The sequence below is a fragment of the Eufriesea mexicana genome, unplaced genomic scaffold (assembly GCF_001483705.2).
Source record: "Eufriesea mexicana isolate 0111107269 unplaced genomic scaffold, ASM148370v2 scaffold507, whole genome shotgun sequence".
Lineage (NCBI taxonomy): Eukaryota > Metazoa > Arthropoda > Insecta > Hymenoptera > Apidae > Eufriesea > Eufriesea mexicana.
Genome location: NW_016908664.1, coordinates 1,671,473 through 1,690,506, shown reverse-complemented (window position 1 = coordinate 1,690,506; position 19,034 = coordinate 1,671,473). Strand labels below are relative to the sequence as shown.

The 19,034-nt window shown below is 33.8% G+C and overlaps 3 protein-coding genes across 3 annotated transcripts; 2 read left to right on the top strand and 1 right to left on the bottom strand.

Annotated features, from left to right (window-relative positions):
- Positions 1-3,045: 3,045 nt before the first annotated feature.
- On the top strand, positions 3,046-7,215 carry SMC5 (structural maintenance of chromosomes 5). The gene is made up of 14 exons (XM_017897511.1): positions 3,046-3,104; positions 3,189-3,516; positions 3,598-3,936; positions 4,019-4,147; positions 4,206-4,413; positions 4,488-4,619; positions 4,698-5,222; positions 5,304-5,433; positions 5,500-5,746; positions 5,819-6,226; positions 6,304-6,531; positions 6,605-6,784; positions 6,847-6,942; positions 7,020-7,215. The coding sequence occupies exons 1-14, from the start codon at positions 3,046-3,048 to the stop codon at positions 7,164-7,166; spliced, it is 3,156 nt and encodes a 1,051-aa protein (XP_017753000.1). The 3' UTR covers positions 7,167-7,215.
- Positions 7,216-7,353: 138 nt separating this feature from the next.
- LOC108545746 (small lysine-rich protein 1) lies at positions 7,354-7,632 on the bottom strand. Its single transcript, XM_017897516.1, has one exon. The coding sequence runs from the start codon at positions 7,630-7,632 to the stop codon at positions 7,354-7,356; it is 279 nt and encodes a 92-aa protein (XP_017753005.1).
- A 1,368-nt stretch (positions 7,633-9,000) lies between these two features.
- Positions 9,001-18,269, top strand: Hydr2 (abhydrolase domain-containing protein 2). Its single transcript, XM_017897503.1, has 7 exons — positions 9,001-9,683; positions 15,045-15,217; positions 15,976-16,143; positions 16,646-16,832; positions 16,946-17,144; positions 17,233-17,383; positions 17,468-18,269. The coding sequence occupies exons 1-7, from the start codon at positions 9,529-9,531 to the stop codon at positions 17,635-17,637; spliced, it is 1,203 nt and encodes a 400-aa protein (XP_017752992.1). The 5' UTR covers positions 9,001-9,528; the 3' UTR covers positions 17,638-18,269.
- The last annotated feature ends 765 nt before the right edge of the window (positions 18,270-19,034 follow it).

Here is a 19,034-nt window from a genome sequence, read left to right as displayed (position 1 = left end):
GGCTACTTTCCTTATGGATTAGTTTCCTTCCAGCTCAATTGTCTCTCGAATGTATCTCATCCACTTATACCAACCGTATCAGCATGATTGATCCAAATTGTTTTTTAACAAGACTTGCGGAATAAAAATTGTATCAGTATTAAGAAAAAGGTGGCGATACCGCACACGATCTGTAACAAGAAAACCATGAAAAGAATTGATCATGCTCGACCGAGGACCACGAAAATTTACCTGTGTGAAATACGTGAAATCTAATACAATCCCCTTCATGGTGAACGTATTGCCTCTTTGGAGTACTTGCAACGAGAACATCTCCAACTGCAATCACATACATCGAAGTTACTGTACATTGACGTATAATCGATTAACCCTTTGCACTCGAGGGGTGACCATCAGTCACCATTTCACAAAATTTGGAAGATCGATATTAATTAATATATCAAATGTAATGTAACAGCGTGCGAGGTATCGAAGTCAAATAATTCTACAAATTCTATTATTATACAATTCTTTATTTACTGCTCGGAAAAGTATCGTCAGTTTTTTAGTAGAGAATCTTTGATTTTCTACTCTTCTGTAGCCAAAAAATCGTCGAGTGCAAAGGTTTGAAATCCAGAAATCGCTCGATCATTTGAGAAAAACTATTGCTCGTTTCACCTTACCTCCGTCGCCATCTTTTCATCCGAAGTGTGTATCAGAATTCTATGAAGGTTCCAGCCAATTTTCTCTATTTCGCTTCTAGTAATATCCACGAACATGATTATCACAACCACATGAATTATATAAAAGAATGCAAAGTTGATATGATAGCTGAACACTTTAATCCTGCCTCCACCGTTGTACACGACTAGATTAGTATAAAGGTTAAATGTAATGTGACAGAGGAATAAAAATAATGATGCTTCCATTTGCGTACTGAACGCATTATTCAGTTCGTGAACACTTTTACTCGTCTCCAAGTGTTGTTTCTTTTGTCTCCTCAACATCGTAAGCAACACAGGATTCTTCCGCGCGTGGATAACTCTTCTGCGGAGATGAGGCTCCTCGTTGATCAGAATTTCCTTCACTTTCTCCAGAGATTCGTTTATCTGCTGGAAACAGGCGCTCAACACGTACACGTTGTTCGTGTACAAATTATTCAGTGTCACAACCCCGACAAACGTGTACCACATCAGAAAATGGAAATGTTGGTTATCAAGTCTTAAGATTGTAGGAATAAAACTCAGTAACGGTATAAAAAGCATTAAATCTTTCATGAAGATTATCTTTGTCAGTTTGCAAAAGATGTTTGGAGGTATTACGAGAGAAGTCTCTGAGACACGTTGAATCGCTTTGGTCATTGATCGATTATTCGCGTAAGCCGCGATGAAAATTATAAGGCTCAAAAATATGATAAAATTACTGTGCACCAGTTCTGATATATCTTTAAATCTTAGGCTGCTGTTATATACGTATGCAGTAATAATCATGGCGGCTGTGTAAAGAGCTGTTAAGATCGTGGCGTAAACGAAATGTATTTTCCAAAATACGAATTTCGATGACTTGAGTTTGAACGACAAGAAACCCATGACACTAGTGACGAAAGTAGTAGGTCCTATTAACAATGCATAACTCGCAAAGTGCGACCACGTTTCACGACTTTTAATTCCCTTCCATTTTAATTCAGTTAGTCGACTGAACATCGTGAAAAGTAGGGTTAAAACGATGGAACCTTTTTTTAAATTAATTTTACGTAGTCCCTCGCACAAGTATTTAACTTCTTTTAATTTTACTTGAAACAAATGAAACTTTTTTTCGTGCAGAAGTTACCGACCCTTTCATTACCGTGTGTTAAAATACACTGAATGAAGACAACTCCGTCCGACGTGCGGTAATAGAATTTAATCATTTTTATGCGAACCTGCATTGGGTAAATAAGATGAAAAGATCCATTAAGGGAAAATGTCTTGTAATATTAAAAACAGATAGAAAGTGCAGTAGCAATAGTATTATCTTGATTAAAATTAATCGATAAAAGTAATTCGCGACACGCCATTTTATCGATTTCAGCTTCTGTTATCCTGTGTTTTCAAGAGTCCCCAGCTACCATAGAAGAGCTTTTATGTTATTTTAAAAGGACAATGCCTCTGAATATAATTATTCTTAGATGATGTGAATTACTATTTTATTTGTTATTCGATTTTCGTATACGTTACAAAACTTCGATGATGATAAACGGACGCTGACGATAAATTAGGTTATAAAAACCTATTTATTGTTTATGAAAAATACTATGTTAATAGACAAATTTGCGTTCGAGTTACACGCTATCGTTAGTTTCTCAATTAAGTACATATCTTTTAATATTGTTGCTCTATGCGTCAGTTTTATCAACTTCCTGTGTTTACTCTTGTTGTTAGATATGACATTTTTTTGTCACACTTTATCGTACTCGGTCATAGAATTTTTTTCGTTTTAGAAAGAATCGTAGTTTGTGGTACAAGAAAACAATAATTTAGCAGAAGTCATTAACATAAATAAATAGTGAACATAGCATTAATATTAATAACAAATAAGTTTCAATAAATATATCGATTTACTCTTAAACAAATCTAGATACGATACATATGATAATTTTATAATCCTGTTCATTAATAAAACTATGAGGTTATCAATGGATCTGAATATTATATAAGAAATTATATTTTATTTCTGAATATTCTATGTATAAGCTATACATTTTTACATAATTAAACCTAAACGTACTTTACGTAGTCTCTATAATAATTAATTACTATATGGTTCAACTTGTATGACTATAAGCTATATCTATTAGTATTATATTTCTCAAGACAGATTGTAGTCGTTTCAAACAGGTTATGTTTACGTGCCATCCCTCGTGTAATCTAAAGTACAAGTAAATAATAACTAAAACCGTATAAATTAATTAAAATTAAATAATTATTATTTTGCACGATACTGCTATAAATTTATAACAATTAAAAATTTATTCCTCTCTAATGAATTAACTTTATTTTATTTGTAGGAATTGTACCAAATAGCATTATGGATAATAACCACATTGACAAAGGAATAATTACTTATATTTATTTAGAAAATTTCGTGTAAGTCTTGATTAAAAACATTTGTTCAATTTCACTAAAAATGATAACTATTAAAATATGTAACAAATTTTCATCCTATTGTAGAACCTACAATAAAGTTTGCGTTAGACCTGGTAGGAATTTGAATGTTATTATTGGTCCTAATGGCACTGGAAAATCAACAATTGTTTGTGCCATTGTACTTGGATTAGGAGGTAAACCTAGCACTATTGGTCGTGCAACTCATGTTATGGATTATGTGAAAACAGGATGTGAAGAAGCAAAGATTGAAATTCATCTTAATAATGGAAAAGAGAGAGATGTTGTTATTCAAAGAGTATTTAATATACATGGAAAATCTTCATGGTTTCTCAATGAAAAATCATCAAATAATAAAGAAATACTTGAAGTAACAAAAAATTTTAACATTCAGGTATATCTATATAGAAAGATTGGAGTGGAAGAATGAAGAGAAATTAAATGAAATTTCTTGTCAATGTATTTTAAATTTCAGATAGATAATTTATGTCAATTTCTTCCACAAGATAAAGTACAAGACTTTTCAAAGATGAATGCACAAGAATTATTAGAAAATACAGAAAGGTCAGCTTGTGATCCCATACTACTAGAACATCATAAAAATCTGATACAATATCGAACAGATCATAAAACTCTAGAAGGGCAGATTCAAAGTAAACAAAACACATTGCAATTGAAATCTCAGATATATGACGGTTTGAAAGAAAATGTGAGTAGTATAAAAGAAAAGAAATTAATACAGAAAAAAATTGCTACATTGAAACAGAAAAAGGTATGGATACTGTATGATCAAAGACGTAGAGAACTGCTCAAGGTAAAAATAAAAAATTATAAAAAAAATAATTTTATGATTATTGTCTTGTATATAATCATGTTATAACCCCTAATGTTTGTAGATGAAAAAGGAAAAGGAAGCTGCAAAAGTTGAAGTAATATCTTTAGAAGCAGAAATAAAACCTATCAATGATGCAATAGAAACAACAAAATCAGAAATTCAACTACTCCAAAGTTCTGTTACAGATCATGTAAGATTGAATAATGTATAAGATAATTACAAATGTTTTATGATTCTCGCAATTTTAGAGTAACAAAGTCAGAATCAAGATTTCAAAACTTAAAAAACTGATGGATGATATTCAAGATTGTGATAATAATGTTAGAGATTGTGAAAATGCGTGTAAGCAAAGAATTCAAATGGAAAAAGCTCGAGACCACGACATTGATGTTGCACAGCAACAAAAGAACAAATTGGATAATGATTTATCAGTGATGTTAAAAGATATTGGATCTGGTTTGTTTAATTTTAACTACATTAATGTCATCTCGAAATAATACAACATTTTTAAAATGTGTTACATTTTGCAGAGGAAACTTTATTAAAGCAACGGCAACAAATATTGTCTAACATAGAAAACAGGAAGAATATGATTAATTCATTAATAAATAACAATTCAGAATTAAAGCAGAAACAAGAACGCTTAAATCTTGAAATAAGAGGTAAATTATTTCACGTTATTTCCGTATTTTTGTTTTACAATTACTTATTTTTGTTTTACAACAAAATAAAATTTATAGCTCAAGAAACAGAACTACAGCTTCTTGATATTGAAACGAAACGGTTACAATTACTAAAGGAAAGAAGTATTGATACATATAAAGCAGTACAATGGTTGAATGAAAATCAGAACATATTTTCTAGTACAGTTCACAAACCGATATTACTTAACATAAATGTAAAAAATGCTTCATATGCGAAATATTTGGAAAATATTATTCCATTTCGAGATTTAATAGCATTCGTTTGTGAAAATAAGCGGGATATGAATATGTTACTACATCACTTAAGAGATGAACAGAAATTACAAGTAAATGTTGTACATTCCGATCCTACAAAACACGTTTCCATAGATCCTATTATTCCATTACAACATATTCAAGATCTTGGCTTTACTCATTATCTAGCATCGCTGATCGAAGCTCCGAGTACTATTATGAAATATTTAATCACTATGTATAATTTAAATAATATACCTGTGGGAACAAATCAGGTTGATAATAACATTGATTATATACCAAACAATATACGTTGTTATTTTAGTCGTAAGTAAATTATTGCATATTAATATATTGCTTTAGTGTTAAACTAAATTGACACTCTTATATTCTAATTTTACTTCTTAGAAAATAGCGTCTACATGGTTAATAAATCTAAGTACACAGGAGAAAAATCTATTGGAATGCAACCAGTATCTGGTACAGGAATGTTATCTATTGTATTGGATAAATCAAGGCTATTGAATATTGAAGAAAAGTTTGTTAATATTTCTACACCCTCAATTAATGTTTTGAGTAGATTATAACTAAAATACGCTTTTAGGTTGAAAATATTAAAAGCAAATAAAAATGATGTGTTGAACAAAATTAAGGAAATTGATGAGCAAGTACATGAACAAAGCAAGAAATTAGATGAATATAGAGCTAATAGAAACAAATATCAGCAGGATATCCAACAAATACAAACATTAAAATCTAGAATATCTATGATGAAGAAAAAAATTATAGATTTGCAAAATGAACGAACCAGTATTGAGAAAATAAAAGAATCTTCTAGTAATGATATAAAGGTTTTATCGAATATTGAGTAATTATTTCTTTGCATTATAAAAAACAACAATATTTATATATAAATCTCACAGGTAATTGTGGAGAAACAACTAAACATTTACAAAACATACAATACTCAATTAGAAGAATCTTTTAAATGTATTACGGCTAGAGAGCAAACTGAATTAGCATTAAAATTACATAATCGTTCGCTAAGAGTGAAAATGAACGATTCTCAAGATCTGAGAGAAAAACTTAAAGCAGCAGAAGATAAAATGAAGCAACTTAGTATAGAACTGCAACCACTGAAGGAGGAAGTACAGAAAATGTACATTGAAGCACTGGAAACTACCAATGGCATTAATCCTTCAGACAAAGCGTTTGCGCCCATAAATAAAGCATTTAATAAACTACCACCAACCATAGCAGAAATTAACAATGAATTAAATATCGCGCAGGCAACATTATTTTGTATGGGAAATAACATAGATGCTGAAAATGTGAGCCTCATAATATTACGATTAAATATAAATTTACCAAATAAAAATTATTTTATCTTCAATTACTTTAATTTTAGGTATTACGTGAATATGAAGAACTAGAAAGAGATATTCATGACGTGAAAGATTTTATTCAGAAAAAAACGAAAGAACTGGAAACAATTACACGAAAGACAGAAGCTTTACGACAAGAATGGATAATACCCCTATCGAAAACCATTGAAAAAATTAATTCCAATTTCAGCATGTATTTCTTGGAGATGGGTTGTGTCGGTGAAGTTTTATTAGCACAACCGGAAAATAACGTGAGTCATTAACAAATAAAACGTGACGCTGCAACTATTATTTAAGAACTTATATGATATTTAATATTTATAGATGGAATTTGATCAATATGGTTTAAAAATTAAAGTGAAATTCAGGGATATTGACCAGTTACAAGATTTAACAAGATATCATCAAAGTGGTGGAGAAAGAGCTGTAACTACTGCTATTTATATGATTGCACTTCAAGAATTATCTAGAGTACCCTTCCGATGCGTCGATGAAATTAATCAGGTATATTTCAGCGATATTTTATAAAATAATTATTATATTTTAACAATTTATTTTTATCTCAGGGCATGGATGCGATAAATGAAAAAAGAGTATTTAATTTACTTGTGAAAATGACTGGAAAACAGAATAGTTCCCAATATTTTTTACTCACGCCAAAGGTTGTTTAAATAAATCATTTTTATCTAAATATAGAAATAACTGATTGATTTATAATATCGAATTTATTTTTATTTAGCTATTACCTGATTTACAATATTCGGAGACAGTAACAGTACATTGTGTGTTTAATGGACCATCCATGATTGATCATATGGAATTTGATACAGAAGAATATTGCAAGTTCATTATTGGAGCAATGGAAACAGAGAATGGAAGCGATTAACTGTTAAGATGTTCATTATATCCAAGTATTACACAATATATAATGTGTATGTCACAGACATAGATATACAAAGTATAGTTTATATATTTTTTCACTATATTTGAAACTAAAATAATACTTTGAAAATATATATATATATTTTTCAATACCTTGTTGCAGAAGTATTAGTTGCTTTAGGAGTTATTATTCACTTCTTTCCCTTCTTTTTCTTTTTCTTTTGACTTTCTGGCCAAGGAAATCCTCTGCACTTCAATACATCCATAATATTGTGACAAGTGTAATAAGCATTTTCCATAACTTCTTCATTGAAGATATCCATAGTGAATTTTGCTCTGCCACCACTCCTTCTTGATCTCTTTGTTCCCTTGTTTTTGCTGCCATTATTTTTTCCATTTTTACTGTTTTTACCTTTCTTCCCATTTTTGCCATTATTTCTGACAATTTTCTTTTTACCCTTCCCGCGCATTTTCTTTTCTTTTCCTTTTTATGTTACTTGTTCTTCAGTTATACAGACATTAGTGCAAAGTATATTATAGAAGAAAATTAATCAATTCGTATTTTAATTACATAAAATCACGAATTATTTGTGAGTGTATTAATAACGAATAAAATTATTACGTTCGTATGATCATTGATACGTACGCGGTTACTTCAATAATGGTTACTATGACAGTGGTTACATCGATAATTTCAACCGTTTTTTAACTATAAATGTTGCACTTTTAATATACAAAAATAAGTATCACACAATTTGGCTCGAATCAAATAAAACTTTAAAACCTTGGCTTTTTAACAAATTGTTTAATTCTAAGGCGGCCATGTATTCTTTTCAATTTATCACGTGCACGGTAACTCATCAAGACAATCAACTTTTACTATTCTTTTTGAAACATTTCACATATTATAAGTCAAATGCGCGAATACATACTCTTTACGATACATATATAAAGTTGAACAAATCAAGTAAACAAATTATTCACATGTTTTATTATAAAATACAAAGACAAAAAATAACCGAAGTCGAATATAACCGACGCGCACAATGAGATTTTTAAAACTGCGCACCAGTCGCATTTTCAAATATCGAACTATAAAAGTCGTTTCTACATCGATTAATTATCGAAGTATCGATTCGGAAAGTAGATCGAATGACCTTGACCTTAGTTACATCTCAAATATTTCTTTAACGTCCTCGAATACGATTACGGGTCAGTGACATGATATTTCGTGATTTCTTTTGCGATACGTTCGCAGCCTCGAAAAAGATTCGACCGTTTTCAATTTGAGAACACCGGTATAATTGCTGCGCCTTAAGAGAACGATGTAAGGCCTGATCGAAATACATTCGTGCCTATCGTAATAATGTAAAACGACGTTAAAGTTTAATATTACAATTGTGAAAATATTTATTTAGTTCTCATTTGTTTATCTATTGCAATAAAATATCTTACAGTGGAAAGCATAGAAGAAGGTAAATATACGATATTTAATCATATATATAAATACATGGTACCTTGGAATACAGTATGTTTAATTTAAATACACATGTACCAATATTACAAAACAAAATAAAATTGCTCAGCTCGAGGAATGATCATACTGCTGAATACAAATTTTGTCATAAACGTTAAACTTATTGTAAATTAAAAAATGTCATTTCAAGTTCTGAAACGTATTACTAAAAAGACTATGATACTAGAAAATAAATTATATTCAACATTGAAATCTGTATCAATACCAATCCTACAAAAAATATAATTTCAACCTGGGAACTACATCTTTAATATAGCCCAAGAAATAATTACGCATTTACTGTTAAACCGGCCATACTGTATAACTGGCAAGAGAAAGGACAGAGAGAAAAGTAGTCCGATAATATTAGCGGATTCCAAATAGCAACAAATGGCAACTGGCTTACAAGCTGTGATTCACGACATTCGAGGTACAGCTCTTCTACCGTTTATACATGAAGTAGAGTCATCTAAAAATTTCACCTCTGTTCATCTACCTACCCTGGTATGGCCTAGCCTGTCCAGCCTTAATCTAAATCGAAGTTTCGACCGACGCGGACAGATGGAGGTTCCGCGAACTTAACTATTGATAGGCACGCGCAAATCGACCGTCAAGTGCCGGTAAAACAAACGCGAAATACAGTCGCATACAGTCTTTGCCGCGGGTACGACGTTTTCGAGCATCGTCAATCGAACAGCGGTCTTAGTCCTTCGTAATCCTCCAGCTTCTACCGCTGTGTGCGTAACAAGCAGCTCAAACATTCCTTTTCGTACGTCGATACCTGTACGATATCGGCGTGGAACATAAAAGGAAATAGAATTTTTGTGGCGTAACAGAGCAAAGGAAAAACATGTCCACGGCACTGTTGGCCGTGTTCGCCGTGATTCTATGCATCCTGTTCAGGATATTAAACGTAAACAGTGCACCGCAGAAGCCATTGATCGTCTGTCAAGATCAGTCATTTCTTACAACGATTCTTAAAATTGCTCCTGTCATCACAGAACCGTAAGTTTTCCAACGATTTCTCATTTGTTAAGTTGCATCTGCTTCGCACGCGAAATCAGCTCTCCTCCGTACATGGTGCCCATAGAGGAAAAGTGAGGTTAGGTTAATTCAGTTCGCCGGATATTTTTCGGACTTGCATATGATAATGTGCATGATAACCACACGTGGCAAATTTCCTACCTCAACCATTTATTTTCAGATTAGAATTATGCCTAATAAGATTTTTATAACGAAACGTACCGAATACGATTTACTGATCGATGAAAACGAAATTCGCGAAAGTTATTAAATACGATCGGAAAGATGGGAGGATTTATTTTGATCATTTAGCACGAGTGTGATCTAGTTTTCACTAATAGACAATGACCCTATCAATCTCCTAAATTGCATCACGAGATACGTGATATAGAAAATCTAATTTCAGTCCGTTGTGCAGTAAGGTCGTTACACTCTTCTATCAATGCCTGTTTTATAAATTCTTCGATTTACACAATATGTTTTAAGCATTCAGTACTATATTTCTGATATAACTCGTGATATAATTTACGAGAATCACACCTTCGTGATTAGTGGCATCGTATTTTATTATTAAAAGGACAAATTAATTAAACAGTTCAATAATGAAATAAATGTTATACATATTATACGTTATTGAGCAAATAAATAATTACAAAGGTAACTCGAACGTGAAGTGTATTATTATCTTCTAGAGCGAAAATGTTGAAAAAAATACTCAAAAAAATAGAAGAAGAGAAAAAAAGAAAAACGAAGCAATTTACGTTAATATTCTTTTAAGAGTCTATTTTAAGCAGTTGGCTTAAAATGAAACGTGGTTTAAAAATAATCTTGCGATAAAAAATTGCCGAAGTAATCACCTTCGTTCGTGCCACTAATTCGCAAAGCAGAGCGTCTCACTCTATCGGTCATCTTTTGATCAAACAACGTAAGTATATACAATACTTGCACAGTTTCATCTTCGGGGAAGCTCGTTGAAATCTCTATCACGATTTATCGAAAATTTCGCGAGAAGAAATAAAACAGGGACAAGTTGACTCGAGATGAAATAATTTGAAGAACGATGTAGATAACGTATAATCGTTAGCATTGTTCTTCCATTTTGGGTATTGCATAATGGCTCGCTCTGATCTTGGCTATGACCTCACTGAACAAATGCTTCGGTATATCGTCACATTTATCGACAGATCGTGATTAATATTTTTTTTATAATGTTACGAATATTTTTCGAACTCAGATGACTCATATACATCTTACACGTACAAAAACTTTTGCTCAGCCACGAGAATGGTATAATTCCGGGATCACGTATTCGCGATAAAAGAATAATTGTTATTTCGCATACAATTTATATCACAATTTAGGAATTAATTCGATCAAAATTTTTAAGGTATTAGGTAGTTCATCGATCACGTGACCGTATGTTTGGAATTAAATGGCAGAAGACATGTGCAAATTCAACTGGTCGATCTTGCACACGCCATTCAAACATGAGTTCATTGGAGAAATAAGGTACCCCTTCTCGGGAAAATGATTCAGAGGAATGGACGCATGGAATAAATGAAACATTCAACGAATTTTTATCGAATACGTCTCATGTATCGATCGCATAATTGTCTGGCTATTTTGTTGCAAATCAGTTGTATAAGACACGCTCGACCCTAGTACACCTGAATAATGTTCATAAATAATAAATATGAATGAACGTACACATAAATACGTTTCTATTTGCATCGAAGTTAATATTAACTTTTGCAGTTAATATTAAACGATTGCTTTTAATAACCAAAGGAATAAAAATTCCAAAATTCATCGTTCGGCTCACTTGGTATTTCTAGTATTAAAAATGTTTACTTTAAAATGTTAATGTGCAAGAAACGTAAGATAAGAAGCAAATGTGGAGAACCTCTGTTAAAGTTCAGTTCGGAGAACTGAAAAAAGAAGAGATTACGTGATATATTCGCTTTTTTATTGGAATCGTATCATTGCATTTGTTGAAAGACTTGTTTATGTCTCATGGAATCTTTAAGTCATATATTGTAGCTTGCGACGGAAATCGCGATTAGTCATGTAACCACGACCTCGTTAATTCAACGAAGGAAAATATTGCGCACGCTGATAAATTTGTAGGAGCTGAACCCAGACGTCTATTGTATTTTTCCGTAGCCGAGGATTTCGTCCTTTGGATCATTTCTTCAGGGCCGTATCGACTCGTCTATTTCGGCATGCATTATACGTTGATTAAATGCAAAATGGATTCTCGAGATAGCCCTAATGCCATGCGAATCGATATTAACTAATAACCAGCCGTTCGAGCAGCGCATTTCCATACAGGGACTTCCTGCACTTCGTCTAGCGAATCAAGCAATCTCGTTGCTTTCGCTTTTACTTCCGCAAAATGAAATCCCTTTTCGTAATGGCGCGCGTGGAAACATCTTCCACGCGACTGGTTTCGCGACAATCGAAAGTCGTTGCAACGATCGATCTCTGATTAAACGAATTACTCTTCGTCGAACGGCAATTGAATAATTACCCTGCCCCCGTTACTTTCCTTTTGCCATCGACTCGGATCGTGCATGTCCGATCCTCAATTTTCGTTCTATGATTTATTTAACGTCCATTGTTGCGCCGCAATAAATTTTCTTTCACGCTGGAAGCTCGAAAGTCGATGCTTTTTCTTTCTGCTATTGTAAATTAGGAGAAAACTAGGCAAACACGTTTGCAACATCGACGACTGGATTATCTCGATTTAAAAATGTCCACGCTTTAACGCATCTTCTAAATTGCTTCGTTTACATCGTTCTCTCGTACCTTTTACGTTTTCTTTCCGTTTCCGACGATTTTCTGCCGTTTTATTCTCTCGTCTAGGGAACTACTGACCTGTAACGTAAATCTAAATATAGTATGCACGGTTAATAATAATTAAAATGGGGTAATAAAAGTGAATAAGTATATCTGACTACCCTGCTATCTCGATAAGAGACGATATTAATTTCGACAGAAGCGCCTGCTATTTTCGATAACTCTGAAAATAATGACTCCAAAACGAGCCCTTTAATAATATCGTCTTTATTTACGAGCTCGATAGGCCATAAGATTTCTACCAATTTAGTCATTTTAGCATTAACGACTTTTACAACGGGACGTACTCGCGAAGACATTGATTTCTCGAAGGGACGAAAAATTCGCGAAAAATGTTGCGACAATGTAAGCTGGAAACATTGTAATTGGGCTAACAGTTGAAATTCCTTCCCATGATTTTCACGCCGTTATACAAGCACAATGGGTCGATTTTTATCGAACGGTTTCGATACGTAACCAAACCTGTCGCGCAAGGCGTTATCGTACCGCGTGAAAAGTGAGAAAACAAGCTTCTTGTACATTTTTGATCGATTACACGCTGACCGTGACTGCAAGCAGCTGTAAGCATTGTAAAAGCATGCAAGGGGACGTCTATAGCTTCTTTACATTCGAGCAAGAAACGTGGAAGGCTAATGAGAAACGTACAATTTCTTCCACTAATGACCGCTCGTTTCGTAGTTAACAATTAACGACTCGTCTTATCAATTACGCACAGGTGTGTCATTAACGCCGCCTCTGCCATCGCGATCGTGAATGAACACTCGACGAGGAATATTCGCAATGAGCAGAGAAATAACGTTATGGACAAGCTCGCTGAATCGCGCGTAATTTCTTTCATTTCGCGCGAAGAAAATTTCGCGCAATTAACGAACCTGCGATTGATAACCGAGGGGGGAGAGGAGAAAGAATTTCATCGTTCTCGTGAAGCAATCGGTGCACGACTGCGAATTTCACTCGCAGCGTGACATCGTCTATTGCTTTTACTTTCAGCCGTGGCCCCAAGATCTAGATCGGATTGCGAAAGAATTCGCGGTTGTTGTATCCTCTTTCATTTATCAGCGTCCCCGACATTATCACGCTCGCGAGTATCTACTAATTACATAAATGACACGAAATTTAACGCTGCACGAAGCAGGAAACACAGTTGATAGAACGTACTTACGTGTACGATAGAAAGAACGTGCATGGGAATAGCGCAGCACGCGCGTAAATTTTAATCGCGAGGGGTTTTCAGCAAGTATAATCCTAGAGTCCGCTATAATCTGAGTAAATTCTTTCTTGCGATCGGAGAAATTGGATCACGAGATGGGCAAATGGAGTATGGACATTGGGAAGACTCGTGGCGTATAGAAATCGTAATAAAATTTTACACCTGGTCCACTTCGGCTAATAATTTAGCGTGCGATTCTTACCGGCCACCAATCGTCCTCGTTCGCATAGTCTGGTAGCATAGTTAATTTAATGGCCGCATGAAACACGGAAAGGTCCGGGGCCCCTAACGTGCACGACGCCCCTAAAAGAAATTTTTTCACGGCTATAACCAGTCGATTTCCATTGTCGTGCCACTAACACGACAGGTTATATTTTCCACGGGTATTGGCTGTTTAATGCCAGCCATTTTTACGGCTTCGCGTATGCTCCACTGATCTACTGCCGCTGTTTGTACGCTGCAACGAAGGTGGTTTAATGGTCCGCTGCCGCGTTCAACTTCGCTTTTCCTTCGGGCAAAAATTGCGTAGAACTGCCGTTAAAGAAGAAACACACTTTCACAAGGTTGAACGACTGTCTTGCATCCCTACCACCCTGTTAAAACGAATTAAACACGGCCGCGGTACGCACGCCGGTGGGCAAAACTGGATCAACAAGTCGAAAAAGAAATTGCGCTACGCGGGTTAGTAAGTCAGAGACGTACGAGCGTGTTTCTCCCTTGAAGAAATTTTACGATTCGTTGTTAATGGCATGCGCCTATGCTTAAAATAGTTTACGATAGCTTTCCAACTACCATCGTGACCCGTTTTCCATTTTTCACCAGGATTCCTAGTTTTCTTTCCTTTCTTTCTTTTTCCCTTTAACGACCTAGGCTCGCTGTGTTTACGACTGAGAAAAGCGATAATTTTCTGTTATACGTTACCGTTTGTTCCGAATTGCCGGTATGAAGTATATATAAAATGATGATCCGCGAGGTGCATTACTTAATGCTCTTTGATAAACGAAACGGTTCCCGTGAGTTTGCTGTCTCCATTGTAAATATCTTTGAGATGTAAATTCCCCTGCCGGTTTGTAACTTATGAAATGCAAATAGCATGATCGAAACTCATGATCGAAACTTTTATATCACCGCGACCACCTTTGAGATGTAAATCGTATCGCGATATCGAAGATGCATCTCTCGTGTAAAATCTGTGCCTGAAATCAGCGAGGTTGCGAGCTCCGATGTTCGTGACATTAAAAAAATATTACATCACGGCTATTTGCGTGTTTCAGGTACAAACCAACAAGGCTATGGGGTTTCAGTGGCCATGTACAGACCATCGTGCACAGTGTTATTGGGCGCGTCCGCTGCCCTTGGCCAATTGGGGAACGAGTCTACATCGGACTTCCGGATGAGACCACTCTCACCTACGATCTTTATCAGCCTCTGACCAATGATTACGAAGGTCTGTTTTATTCGTGATCTCGAATCGCAAGAAAGAATTGTGGCTCGATTGTTCTGTCGATCGTAATTGAAAAAAGTTATGTAATTTTCCGTTTTCCCTGAACGTATCAATGTTTGAGTTACCTGGCAAGCCTGATAAACAACGAGATCAATGAGCGTGTGTGCGTGTATACGTATAGCGATTTCGAGTTTCTTTGACGATTCGATACCTATATGCGTTGTTCAAAGTTTAATAGAGATTAAAGCTTGAGCGTGGTATATCTGTAATGAATTCTAGTCTGTCAATCGATATGATGCTTCGAACGAGCAGTGTAAATTATTTTGTCTGTTATCATATCGGCCGAAGATTAACGAAGCCTTGAATGCATAGTATGCAGTAACGTCTACAGACAAGATAGTTCTCCAAGATATTAAAACGCGTTATAGATTGATAAGCCTGAAATGTAATGAAAATTAGTTCTTTCTTGTACCTTGTCTTTCTTCTTTCTTGTCTTTCTTTGTTACTTTAAGACTCGGTAATCGAAGCATTTGAATAATTGTAAGCTGAAAGTGGAAAATGTACATATCCGTGTAGACGCCTATACAATAGGTTGTATTATGTAAAAGCAATGACAATGAATTAGTTAAACGTTTGATGTATACGTGAAATCGATATGAAACAGAATTATTGTATCTACATGTAGGCGATACGTTAGAAATGTTATGGAAGAATGGTGGAGTTGTTCTGGATGTAACGTTTTGTAATTTATCTGTTTACAGATGATGTAACAGTTGCCATCTGTCCTGGAATCTGTAATAGTTCCGAAAGTGTTTATATCAGAACTTTCGTACACTTTGTACAATGCCATGGATACCGATGTGCAGTACTTAATCACGTTGGAGTACTTTCTAGTGTAAAGATCACTGCACCGCGAATTTTTACTTACGGTATGCGTAATTATACATCAACGAACAATTATCCTTGCAACTAATGATACTTTTACAGAATTATTATGCGCAATTAGCAAGTTTCAACGTTTAATTACTCTTAATATTTCTTCTGTGTAATTCCAGGCATGCAAATGTAAATTTTATCTATTTAAAAGTTATTTTTAGTGTAAAAGGTTATCAAAATATGTTTCATTTATATTTTCATTTACATAACAGTTGACCATGAATTATAATGATCGAGTTGATCGATGAAGAAAATTAGGAAATTAGACTGTGCAATTTTTATATGATACTAATTGAACATTAAGTTTTCTACGTTCTCTTTTTATGTCTTGAAAACATTGCTCCTTAGTCTGATTTGTTTGAAAGATCATTATTTACATTGATATTAACTAGTTCAGTCTAGGTCATGAAAATCTCAAGAATTTCACGTGCAGTTCAATCGACCTGGCGTTAATTGAATTCATGATTGACAACTGGTTTGACTTAAACATTGCAGGACACACCGACGATTATCATATGATGCTACAGAGCTTGATAGAGAAGCATCCCAATACGAAAATAGTCTGCATTGGCTTTAGCTTGGGTGGTAACCTTGTGACTAAGTACTTAGGAGAACGAGGATCGAATAAATTATCCAATATAATCGGCGGAATATCTATCTGTCAAGGATATAATGCTCTCGAGTAAGTGTACCTGTACCTGTAATTCACGTGCATGTAAATTTTACGCATAGAATAATGATAAGAGCAAATGATTTATTAACTGTTCTTTTCATTTCTATTTAATTTATATGCAGAGGTACAAAGTTCCTACTTAACTGGCAGAACTTTCGACGTTTCTACCTGTACATAATGTCTGAATCCGTGAAAAATATTATACTTCAGCATAAACATATATTGTTATCCGAGGAAGTTAAACAAAGATACAACTTAAATGAATGGGATATCATTTCCGCTGCAACGTTACCAGAACTCGATGAAGCTTACACCAGAAAGGTAAAATATTTCTCGATAGATGGTAAATTTGATCGAATATCCGTCAAAATTTATGTCGTATTGATATTTTCAATTAATTACAACACAGGTGCATAACTTTAAATCTGTAAATGAAATGTACAAATGGAGTAGCTCACAATTCTATCTCGATAATGTTTCGACACCTATGGTATTTATCAACGCATTAGATGACCCTATTGTACCTGAGACATTACTAGATCCCATTAAAGAACATGCCAGTAAGTTATAATACATATTATGCGTGTCTATATATATGATATATTAATTTTTAATGCATATTTTATATGGCTTTTCTGTTACAGAAACCCACCCGAACACATTATACGTAGAATTAGCTCATGGTGGACATCTGGGATTTTACGAAGGTGGCCTCCTGTATCCTAATCCTATAACATGGTTAGACCGTACATTGGTATCTCTCATCGGATCTCTTACATTAGCACAAGCGGATAAATCATTGAAAACCTCTTAACGTAATTTAATTTCACTGTCATCATTACTTTGTAAGTAATGCTTCTTTGGCCGTTTAGCGACAGCAGCTCATATTTACTTGATTCGACCCTCAAGTAATTATAATGACTACACGTTAAGGCGTGAAATATAGTGTATACGATATCAAACTTCTTGAGATCTTCTACGCTATAATTGTGAATTTGAGCAAGCTAGTTGAGTTTAAACGGAATGTTGTATTTCTTAAGACTGTCTTAAAAAATATTCATAATTTCGATAAATCGATTGGAGGAAATCATACAAAAATTTTCTAAAACAGTAGCACAACTTTTTGGCGACAATTTATATTTATTCGATGTCCTGGTCATTGACGCTTCATACTCAGGGATCTTTGATAAGGCGGTTTGACGAAAGAACATTATTAAAAAATGGTAAAGATGGTTGACTAGAATCGCATTAGAAAGATTGATAAAAGTTCGATTAACGGAAAGTAGCAATTCCCGCTTGTATCTCGATTAAAATTTTTCAAAGTTGTAAAAACCGACGAATCCGCTTTTTCGTAGACTTTGAAAAATTAAAAAATTTTATCAAAGATACTGAGCACGATACTTCTTGAAATATGCATAATAAAGATAACTCTGACCTCTTAACAAAGTAACCCTTTGAATTAAAATACTACAGGATGTTTCATATAATTTACACATTTGAAGTAGTTCTATTTTTATTAACGATGCAAGAAAATGTTTTGCTCCGAGCTTTAAAACTTGTTTCTCAAACATTTTTTCACATTGTTAATAGAGACAAAAATATAGAAAATAAATAAATTAAGTGAAACGTCCTATACTACGATTACAAATTATTAAAATTGCGTGGGTTGGAATGAACACAATAATTGAACAATTGAAATGATATGAGGAGGATTTGACTTAAGAATAATAGGAAAAGGAGGGTTCACATATCCTCTGTTCAATGATATGGGATAGAAATTAATTTATACATGATTTATTATATTGATAGTAGAATAAACTTCATTAACACAGAATATGTATGTTCCAGAATATATTTTTTCTATAACTATATTGCTTAGAAAATAGTTATTTAGTTATAAAATAGAGGTTTGTGATTTTTTTTCATTAATTTATGCAATATATATTTTCTTATTAATGGAGTTTATATACTTTCAACGAAGAGGACTGCATTTAAGACAAGAAATATCTTACTTTATTTAATACTGAATATTTCTTTTTTCTTTTCCTCCTTTTCGTAATGTGACTTACGCGGTACAAAGTTGAATTATGTTACAGTTGTATTATTTACGATTTAACTATATTACTTATATACAAAAATCTGTATGATACAGATAGTGACAATTTCGAAAGTTAAAACCAAAAATCTTAGTTTTGTTTTTCGATATTCGTG

What these genes read in the sequence shown, in the direction of transcription:
- SMC5 (XM_017897511.1), top strand. Translation starts at nt 3,046, where the DNA reads ATGGATAATAACCACATTGACAAAGGAATAATTACTTATATTTATTTA. An exon ending in ATAACATAGATGCTGAAAAT is followed by an intron (nt 6,227 to 6,303) that starts GTGAGCCTCATA and finishes CTTTAATTTTAG; the next exon opens with GTATTACGTGAATATGAAGA. An exon ending in ATTTTTTACTCACGCCAAAG is followed by an intron (nt 6,943 to 7,019) that starts GTTGTTTAAATA and finishes ATTTTTATTTAG; the next exon opens with CTATTACCTGATTTACAATA.
- LOC108545746 (XM_017897516.1), bottom strand. Translation starts at nt 7,632, where the DNA reads ATGCGCGGGAAGGGTAAAAAGAAAATTGTCAGAAATAATGGCAAAAAT.
- Hydr2 (XM_017897503.1), top strand. Translation starts at nt 9,529, where the DNA reads ATGTCCACGGCACTGTTGGCCGTGTTCGCCGTGATTCTATGCATCCTG. An exon ending in GCTCCTGTCATCACAGAACC is followed by an intron (nt 9,684 to 15,044) that starts GTAAGTTTTCCA and finishes TGCGTGTTTCAG; the next exon opens with GTACAAACCAACAAGGCTAT. An exon ending in TCTGACCAATGATTACGAAG is followed by an intron (nt 15,218 to 15,975) that starts GTCTGTTTTATT and finishes ATCTGTTTACAG; the next exon opens with ATGATGTAACAGTTGCCATC.